This window comes from Betta splendens, chromosome 6 (assembly GCF_900634795.4).
Source record: "Betta splendens chromosome 6, fBetSpl5.4, whole genome shotgun sequence".
NCBI classification, from domain to species: Eukaryota; Metazoa; Chordata; class Actinopteri; order Anabantiformes; family Osphronemidae; genus Betta; species Betta splendens.
The window spans coordinates 6484387-6494504 of NC_040886.2; the positions used below are offsets into that span (position 1 = coordinate 6484387).

General features: G+C 42.4%; 2 protein-coding genes across 3 annotated transcripts; both read left to right on the forward strand.

Annotated features, from left to right (window-relative positions):
* The first annotated feature begins 1072 nt into the window (after positions 1-1072).
* spty2d1 (SPT2 chromatin protein domain containing 1) lies at positions 1073-5289 on the forward strand. Of its 2 annotated transcripts, none has more exons than XM_029152544.3 (6): positions 1073-1621; positions 1821-1938; positions 2046-3590; positions 4285-4441; positions 4546-4623; positions 4736-5289. In XM_029152544.3, exons 1-6 carry the CDS (start codon positions 1559-1561, stop codon positions 4821-4823), a joined length of 2049 nt encoding a protein of 682 aa, XP_029008377.1. In that variant the 5' UTR covers positions 1073-1558; the 3' UTR covers positions 4824-5289. The 2 variants fall into 2 exon arrangements, with proteins under 2 accessions (XP_029008377.1, XP_029008378.1); XM_029152545.3 differs by having other exon boundaries at positions 1824-1938.
* Positions 5290-5455: 166 nt separating this feature from the next.
* On the forward strand, positions 5456-10113 carry uevld (UEV and lactate/malate dehyrogenase domains). The gene is made up of 12 exons (XM_029152547.3): positions 5456-5614; positions 6921-7005; positions 7107-7172; positions 7277-7440; positions 7524-7665; positions 7752-7846; positions 7952-8057; positions 8139-8309; positions 8406-8570; positions 8816-8903; positions 9026-9149; positions 9232-10113. The coding sequence occupies exons 1-12, from the start codon at positions 5573-5575 to the stop codon at positions 9394-9396; spliced, it is 1413 nt and encodes a 470-aa protein (XP_029008380.1). The 5' UTR covers positions 5456-5572; the 3' UTR covers positions 9397-10113.
* The last annotated feature ends 5 nt before the right edge of the window (positions 10114-10118 follow it).

Here is a 10118-nt window from a genome sequence, read left to right on the forward strand (position 1 = left end):
AACTCATCACATTTCTAGACAATTCTCGAGAGAAGATATATTCGCAATGGTAGCGACACCGTGTGGGTAACGTCCTAATTCTCGTTTTTCCATTCTTCTTCATTTTGATGTTGACAGCTGTCAAAAAATCCACTGGTGCATTACTGCCACCAGTGGCAGTTGGTGTTGGAGTTGGAGTTGGAGTTCTTTTAGCCTTAAATACATATACTAAGAATGTTAATATAATAAAAAAGGGCTTTCAAAGACAAATAAATATCTACCATGTTTGTTCTTTTACTTAGATACTGAATCACGTACAATTTATGTCCTTGAGGAAACATTTATTCAAGTGATAACTTGATTTGTATAAGGTTTGCTATCAGTTTAATCCCCTCAGCCTCATACAGGCTATAGAGCATACAACGCTGAAGTCATGCTTTGACAAAAAGATTCCCAAATTTGAGTCCTATTATGTTCTGTTCAGACTTGTTTGTCTAAACATGGATATGTCACTCCTCTCTCTCATTGCCCCTCTGCTTCTGATTTTTCCACTTTCCTTTGAATTTTGTTCAGCTGTCTTCCCACATTGTTTTTCATTTTAACCTCACTGTAACATACTGTAATATTAGTATATGTGACTTGTAAGATGTGTAAGTGTATTTTACTTCTATGTGTGCTAGTCTTATAACCGTGCTTTGGAGTGAATGTGGTCCAAAGTGTGTCTCTTGTCCCAAACAACACACTAACGCCATCCATTCCTTATGAATTGACCTGAAATTCACACATTATTTTACAGGGCATAAAGAAACCAAAGGAACAAACAGCAGATATTACATTCATACGTAAATCTTGCCTGAAAAATATGGTATTTAAGTTAGATGGTCTATTTAAAAATACTAGACATAAAAGTAAAGCAACCTCTCAATATAGCTTTATTTTATTTAGTTTAATTTTGTAGGGTATTTTTTTGTAATATATGTTTTCTCATATTGTGGATTCTCAGAAACCTACATATTTCTCAATAGCAAGTACAATAATTTAATAGAGTATTTACTAATTAAAGAAAAACAAATCAAACTGGGCGTATTTGCTGACTCTTCGTAAAATCCCAACGACGGAAGGACGTCACAGTGAGTCATCTCGCTTCTTTAGAATTATCTCTGAACCCTTTAATATTCCTTGTTTCTTCGCTAACGGACGTTGATTATGGCCGCGATTTTAGTGTTTTTCGTTAAATAGACTAAACAATATGACAGTTTCGATGGATCTTGCTTAAGTTTGGCGCATTTTCTAAGTACAAAGAGGCTCGTTCCTGGGTTGATAGTAGACGTAGCGTTATCTGACTTTGCTAGCATGTGCTAACGCGAGCCGATTAAGTAATCTCGCCAAAGTAGCATTAGCTGTTGGTTCTCGCTTTCTCGTGGCTTCCTCTGTAGCAGTCTCTTTACCGATTTAGGAAGCTACTTTCCGAGCTAACATCGCTGTATTGTTACCCAAAAGCTAAGGCTAACCGAGGCGATCCTGTTTGAGTTGTGCTTGGTTCGCTTCAAACAGCCACCTGGCATCAGCTGCTGCCAAAATGATGGACTTTGACAACATATTGGACATCGCCTCGCAAAACCAGGGCCTCAGCAACGTGCAGGTATGTTAAACACACACACACACACCCTCGACTTAGTCAAACCAAACGGTAAACTGAGAATTACGAACATCAGCTCATGTCAGTGGTAATGTAGCCATCTGCTAACATCCACCACGTATACTGGGCTATGGAGCCCCCGGCTCTTCTCCATCCAGCTCTAACTGCTTCGCTGTCAAACTCTTATTTGTCCCCTTTTCAGCAGAAGCGGTACAGTTTACAAGCTGGGCCACCCAAAAAGGACCCAAAGTCAAAGGGGGTGAATCCTGCTGCTGTTCAGGCACTTCTGAAAAAGCAACACATTGAAACCAGAAAGAAAGGTAAGTGAGTCAAAAAACTACTTGTATGTGTCATTCACGTAGATGTTATATACTGTATCATTCAGGAATCATTCTTGGGCAGTTTTTTGACACGCGTCTCCTTTCAGAATTGCAGAAGAAGAAACGGAAAGACGAGCTACTTGCCAAGAGAGTTGAGTTGAAGTCGGATCGTAAGGCGCGAGCTATGGCTTCCAGAACTAAGGACAATTTCAAAGGCTACAACGGCATCCCAGTGGTGGAGGTCCCTAAGAAGAGGAGGTCAAAACTAGACATGCAGGATTCAGATGACATGCGATCTGAACATTTCAGAAATGACTCAATTGATCCAGAGGACGATGAGGATAATTATGAGTATGATGAGTCTGACTCGGAGCAAGAGCATCAGCCAGAGTTCCAAGCAATGAGACCAGGGAAAAACACATGTGATAGTGGGAGTAGTAGTAATGTTCACAAACATTCCTCCAAAATAGCCAGCGGACAACCGAAGCCCGCTCCCCCTCCGATGAACTTTGCCGATTTGCTCAGACTTGCAGAAAAGAAGCAGTTTGAGCCAGTTGAGGTAAAACCAAAGGCAGTGAGAAAGGAAGAGAGGCTTCGCACGGCTGATGAGATAAAGGAACTGGAGATGGAACGGAAGGCAAAGAGACAAGACAAAGATCGTGACTTAAAGGTAGACAGAGAGAGAGACAATAAGGCTCAGCTTAGCTCTAGTTCCATGAGAAAAAGCATGTTAGAAAAGGAGTCCAAGAACTGTAAACCACAAAAAGGCTCCTCTGAAAAGCCAAATGGGAAGAGGTTGCTTCCAGCACAGACAAGCAATAGAGGCCAGTCTACGTCTAAGCCCAGCGTTAGTGACCGGGATAGACCCAAGACATCTCATACTGATAGAGACAGATCCAAGATGAGCTTGTCTAGTTCATCGGGTGCCATAAATAGTAAAATGTCTTCAAAAGCCACATCTTCTCAGGTTTCAACCAAACAAGGGGCTTCCAAGCCCTCATCTAGCCACAAATCCAGCACCTCAAGTGACCTTAGCTTCAAAAAAGAAAGCCCATCATTGCTTCAAGGAAGAGCCTCAGGTACTCCTGGGAACAGGCCTCTTGGAACAGCGGGAAGAGGCCAGAAGTCTCAACAGGCCCAACAGGTCAGGCCAGCTCAAGGTAACTCCCTAAAGCAGGGACCTGTAGTTGGAGGCTCCATGTCTGCAAGGGGAGAACCACTAAGACCCGGAGTGAATTCAGTTGTTAAATCGGGTGGTGGTTCTATGGTAAGATCGTCCATGGGGGGCCCACCAAAGGCAGGGAACCAAGCTCAGGCAAGGCCCGGAGGCACACTCCAGCCAAAAGCTTGTGTCGCACAGGCCAGGCCTGGTGGGAATCGTCCTCAGGGCCACCCACTGGGTGGTGGATCCCGACCAACAGGGGTTGGACCTGGTCGTCCTGGTAGCGGGGGACTACTACCTGGACGACCGATGGGCAGCATGGGATCAGGACCCGGAAGACCACAGTGCACTGTGGTGTCAGAGACTATCTCCTCCAGGAATGTTGGAGGACCCAGACCTGGGGCCCCTCCTAGGCCAGGCATGCCACAGAGACCTGGGATGGCACCGAGGCCCGGTGTACCACCCCGACCTATGATGAACAGACCCCCTGGTAAGATTAAAAAGTTCAGGTCAGACATTCAGTACGTAAATATTGTAGATTTCACACATATAGGTTTATTATATATACGTATTTAGGTGTTATTTGTTCGCAATGGATTAATAGTGTCTGTGTAAATACCCTACATACTACAGTGGTATATAATTTGTCTCACATTGTGAGTCACACATACAGGCCTTATGCTTGTCCACGTTTTTTAGCTTTTGACAATCTTTTTAGGAAGTGTGACAGACGTGTGTCTGAATATAGATTTGCAAACAGACAGTCTGTCACGTATATACAGTGAAGAGTGTGTCAGGCTGAAATGAGCGTTGGCAAATCTCAACAGGTTTTTTCATTAACCCTGTAGCATTTCAAACCTGTAAACAAATTTTGAATGTTATTTTTCTTCTCCCACAAAATTTGTAGTTGTTGACCACTTGTGTTTATTTATATAAAGTGTAAAATGTTGAACCTTTCACAGCGTGCAGATATTACAGCCCAACTGATGATCTGAGGTGTCATCCTGTCTTTTAGAGATATAAAATACCAATCTGCTGTATTTTACATTACATTATATAAGTAATTATACACTGACAAACTTATGTGATATGCCCATACATTCACCATCATTCATCAGCTTCATATTGAAACCAAATGTATCACGTTGCAGAATGTTATGTGATTTTCTAAATATCTTATCCAGGTACAATGTTGCCACCCATCACAATTGCCTACAAGAGGAAATATGAGGAAATGGAGGAGTACGACTCAGAAATGGAAGATTTTATTGATGATGAAGGTGAAGAGCCAGAGGAAATTTCCAGACACATTAAGGAAATCTTTGGCTATGATCGAAATAAGTAAGTGCTCAGCCCATAGATTTTGGTGGTTTTTAATTCAATTTATTTCACACATTTAAATGAATTCTATATGAATAAAGTTTATTTGTGTTTAACTTCACCAGATACAATGACGAGAGTGACTATGCACTTAAATTCATGGAGAGCAGCTGGAAAGATGTGCAGAAAGAAGAGGCCAGGAGGTAAGACGAAAAGAAACTTTATACTCTATACGAGTCTATCCATGCATATCGGTTCTCAAAACTGCCCTTGTATCCTTAACATATTTCTTCCTTTATCTATGCGTACCCTTAGCCTGAGAATGGCTGTGCAAGAAGACTTGGAGGAGGAGAGAAGAGAGCAAGAGGAACTAAAAATTAAAACTGTCAAGAGGAAAAAATAGGACTGAAGCTGTCTTCACACAGATGAACACTCACATCATGTCCCACCTGGCCCCTGTTGCGTGCTTTGGAATTCTTCCTATGTTTGGACCTGTGACCTTGGCTCAAGAGGAAATGATTAGGAGAATTTCAGTCAGACAGGCTGCAAATTGTCCAAAAATATGCACAAATTGTTCAAACATTAGATTGTTTGAATATTATCAAGTTCTCACCTTCTTGTTATATTATTTATTCACATTGTCAGCAAAGTCGATTTCTAAAAGAAACTGAACCACGAAGAGAACTCTAAACATAGAATGAGTTTCTTTTGTCAAGTGTTAATGACGTGCTATTTTTGAGCAGATGATGCATATTTTTCCACACAAACTTTAAACGTAAAGTTGAATATGCAGGAAACATTACTTGATGTGCTGTGCGTTTGTCTTTAAAGGATGACAAAATATTGCATAAAGACTTTTATTTAAGTGACTACATTTATTTTGGTGTTTTCTCTAAGTTAAAAAATTGGACTACTTAACAAATGCTCCTTCAAATATTAATATTTTGCTGCCATCCTTTGTATTTAACCGTGTCGAATGTTTTGACATCCGCTATGCTTGTCCCCCTCGGTTCGCCGTACGTGGCGTGGGCGGAGCCGCGCGCTTCCCTTAGCTACTCTCGAAAGTTTGCGGAAGTCTGTTTTTACAGCTGGAGTCGAAGGCGACAGAAACAAGGAATAGTCAACGGACCGTGTTGACTTGTAGTTTCATAGATGGACCTCAGTTCCGAAAAGATACAGCGGATTCTCTCTAAGGTTAGACGCTTATCGATGAGCAGCTTCGGAAACTATTTTGTGTGTCTCATCTGTTTACGTCGCAGCGTCGTTTAGCATAGCAGGCTGTCATATTAGCTGCTGTCAGCTCCCATAAATTATCTGGCTGAACCTGCTTTGTTACTTGACGCGTCCCGTAGAAACACTGATACCTGACCTAGAGCCCGTTTTTTTCTTTTCAACTATAGTGATGCTCAGTTCAGCCTTGACCAATTTGGTAACTACACAAACCATTTAATTTGGTTTCGTTACAGTAATTCCGCAAGACTATTTGTAAAGGTGTTCGCTATAGCCTCAAAATGGGGTAAAATGGATGTGGCGTGTCATTAAAGACAATGAGCTACAGAAATCTACACGAACCAACTGGTCAAACCAGCCTCTCATACAGCAGCGATATCCCAACACTGTATGAAAACACACATGAACATGTTACAGAGGTCTGAGATCATCCAGTCGGGAGAATGATTAGCAATTTAGGGACTATCCATAATTGCCTCAGATGAATAGCAGCGTGTGGGGGTTTGGGCAAGTATTCCCATTGGTATAACTACCATGACACAGCAGGTTTACTTAGGTCTGAAACAAATATTAAAAATGATGATTGATGAAATCACATCACTCAGCTAAGGGTTAACATGCAGTCCCAGCGTGGGTGAATTCACTGTGGTATAAAAGTTTGCTATTTCTTCACAAGTGTTTGTTCCAAAGTCGCTTTATTTAAATCCACAATGGATCCACACACCACCTTCCTCTTTCATTCGTCTACTTTAGTTGGTGCTGAGAAATAGCCACTTGTACAACTAACGTTAAAAAAAATATTAAATGGTGACATTATGAATATATATGTTATCGCTATAACAATAACGCATATTTTTCAAAAGATTAAAACATAATGGTTATGAAAGGGAAACAAGAGTAATAGTAACTGGTTAAGGAGGCTGGGAAATCTTCAGTAGATCATGAGCTGAAACACAATTGAAGCAGTGATTAGGACTGAAGGAATTAGGGTTATAGAAAGAATGTCTCAGTGACAGAGGGTGTGGTGGCCATGCAAGGATAATAGTGCCACATGCAATTCATCAGTTTCAAAACTAAAAAACAGATGGTTAAATTCTGCTGACTTAGCAGAAACAGAGCGTGTAGAAACTGGTGTTTCAGGGACAGATTAGATTGTTTACAATAGATGAATAAATCTTCTGAATCTTTTCTTTCAGTCTGGTTTTGTAAACATGGATCACTAGCCCTTTGTAACAATGTGATACGGTTTGCTTGTCCTCCCTTATATTAGTACAAATTCCGAGATGTTGCCATTGACGAGCTGCAGAAGGTCAGTCGTATCTTTTCCGACATGAAACCATCTACAGGCACATACAGTGAGTTTTCTTTGGTAAAAAAAACTTCAGTCATGTTTTGTGTCGCACACATAGTGTTTGTATGTCGCTGAGAGCTTCTTGCTGCTGTTCTTCATTTTCAGCATTCAGTGACAGCAGCCAGAAAGATCTGCTGAAAGTGATTGGAAACATCCCAGTCAAGTATGAAGGTAAGGCTGAAGCTGTCTGAAGGCAGCCAGTGTCTTCATAAACTGGTGACAAACCCTTCAGAATGAGCTCACTGCTGACGTCAGTGTTTCTGTCCTGCCCCAAGGCCGCTCCTATAACTTCCCCATTCAGCTGTGGCTCACAGACTCCTTCCCCTTCTCTCCTCCAATATGCCTCCTGAGGCCGACCCCTAGCATGGTCATCAGAGAGGGCAAGCATGTCGATGCCCAAGGACGCATCCATCTCCCAGGGCTGCACAGCTGGGACTATGTAGGTTTTATTCTTACTTTGACACACATACAGTTCCACATTCCCACTTCTATGGTGCTCCCATTTGTTCGCTGCTGTTTCAGCCCAAGTCCTCTGTAGTGGGTCTATTGAATGAAATGATTGCCAAGTTTGAGGAAGACCCCCCGCTGTCATCGAAGCCGACAGGAGACAGCAAGGATCCCCACGACCTTCTGGCGTTTGTCTCGAATCTCCAGATCAATGATGGTGTGTTGCTTTAATATGCAGTTTTCCTGATCAGTACACTTCGGATAAATATTTTCTGCTGTTCGTTAAACTCGTGTTGGTTCCAGGTGGAAATAAACATCATGATCAATCTGCCAACAAAGTCTCCGTTATTGGCGGAGGAGATTTAGGGATGGCTTCAGTAATGAGCATCGTGGCGAAGGTAAATCGCTTGGTAGTTGGCGTTGCGCTTTTAAGCGCGTTTTAAACAAATTCATATCATTCTGATTTTGACTGAAGCCTAATTTTCCTCTCACTTTTCATGCAGTGCGATGTGGATAAACTGGTTTTCATTGATGTCGCAGAAAGTTCCACCAAAGGCGGCAGCACAGACCTTGAGATCTTCAGTCTGCCAAAGGTTGAGGTGTCCAGAGGTTCGTCGCTCCGTTATGTCACATAACGCTCCACGGCCTGTCGGCTGAGTCATCACTGTCCTTAAATGTCTCCTCTGTCAGACATATCAGCCTCTGCGGGCTCCAGGGTCGTGGTGGTGACTGCGAACGCATGGAGCAGTGAGCAGTCGTACTTGAGCGTGGTTCAGACTAACGTGGACATGTACAGAGGGATAATCCCAAACCTGGCACGTCTCAGCCCGTATGCTGTGATCATCATCGCTTCGCAGCCAGGTCAGTGGCACTGAGGGACATTCCCTCTGAGGAGTGGAGCTCTCTGCCTGCTGCCACTGTAACATCACATGTCTAACTTCTGTGGTTCAATCCCAGTGGACATCATGACCCACGTTGCCTGGAGGCAGAGCGGTTTACCTCCGTCACGGGTGATCGGAGCTGGGTGTAACTTGGACTCGGAGCGCCTTAGTCACGTTCTGGACATTAACCTGAACACGCATAAACCAGCTTGGGTCATAGGAGAACTGTCGGACAACAAAGGTGATCCAGAAAATGAATAATTTCCATTTGTACCTTGTTTTGCATGATTTGTGCTGAATGCCTTGACTTAACATTTGCACAGACTGCTCCTTCGTCCATTTCACTCATTCATTCTGATTTTGTCATGAACCCATAATGCTGCACTACCTGCTCACCATGTCATGTCCTTGCGAATCCTGCAGATTTGCACAGGCTAATTGTAAACGATGCACATGACTGAGCTCGTTGTCGCTTTCGTGTTGCAGTTGCTGTGATGAGCAACACTGGGATGAGCTCCAGTGGGCAGCTAGAGATCGCCCCCGGATGCAGCTCCACTAAACCACTGTTAGACAGGTAGTGGCCTTAGTGACTAGAACCTACATGTGAAGATTCCGATTTCTAGGTTAAAGATTTGCCGCATCAATTTAACGTTCAACGATAAAACCTTTCTTTCATTCACATTTTTGTGTTTGTAGAGCATTTGAAATGATAAAGAATCGAGGTCAGAGGTCATGGTCTGTGGGGTTATCTGTCGCTGACATTGCAAACAGTGTCCTGACGGATAAAAAGAAGGCCCACTCTGTGTGCACACTGGCTCAGGTACTATTACAAAGTGTCTCTGTTTTAAAATACATTTATTTTTCTGCTCACCTGTTCCTCTGTTCTTCATCTTCGCCTCCAGGGCTGGGGGGGCATAGGGGCAGAGGTGTTCCTCAGCCTGCCGTGCGTCATGGGATCAAACGGCTCTATGCGTCTGGCTGGTGTGTCCCTAGGACCGGAGGAGGACGCCAAACTCAGGGACAGCATCACGTCCCTCTCCAACCTCATGAGTAAACTCAGGATATGAAAGATGCACTTGTGGTCGCTGCTGCCAGGGACATTCTCCAGTCAAGACACTCCTGAACAGTCGTGGTGCTGAAGCCAGTTTCAGTGAACTGCTTTTGGACAGTGACAGCAGCTTTGATGATTCAATAATAAGATTTATTCCGGTCATTGAATGTCACATATGAAGAGAAGTAGTTTTGTATTTAAAGTCTATCAGCAATATGAAGATGCTAAATTTGCACTTTGACATGTTGCATGAATGTGCATAATATATTTTGAAGGTCATAAGCCCTACGCAACAGCATCTAAATAATAGTTAATTGTTTTGGAAGTATATGTTACTGTAACAACTTGTGTGGAGTTCATGTGAAACAAGTTTACCAAAGATGTGATTGCAATTTTGTTTTTTTTTACTAACCCAATCGTCATGCTATTATAATAAAAGAAAATCAAGGTTTTGGAAAATAAAATATAACACATCTACATTTTATACAGAACAGGATGCCTTATAAATCACATACAGATTTTTCTGTATATCTGAATGGCCTTACTCGCTGTCTTCGTTCAGCTCTAACAACACTACAAACAAAAACATTCAGAAAGAAGAAGACTCCATGTTTGAATTTTCTCTGCACTTATATTTGTTGATTTGTGTAAAGACGTTGAACGGTTGGACCTGTGATATGTACAGTAGTACTGTGTGATGTTGTGGTTATGCAATAAAATATCTAGAACCAGATGTGT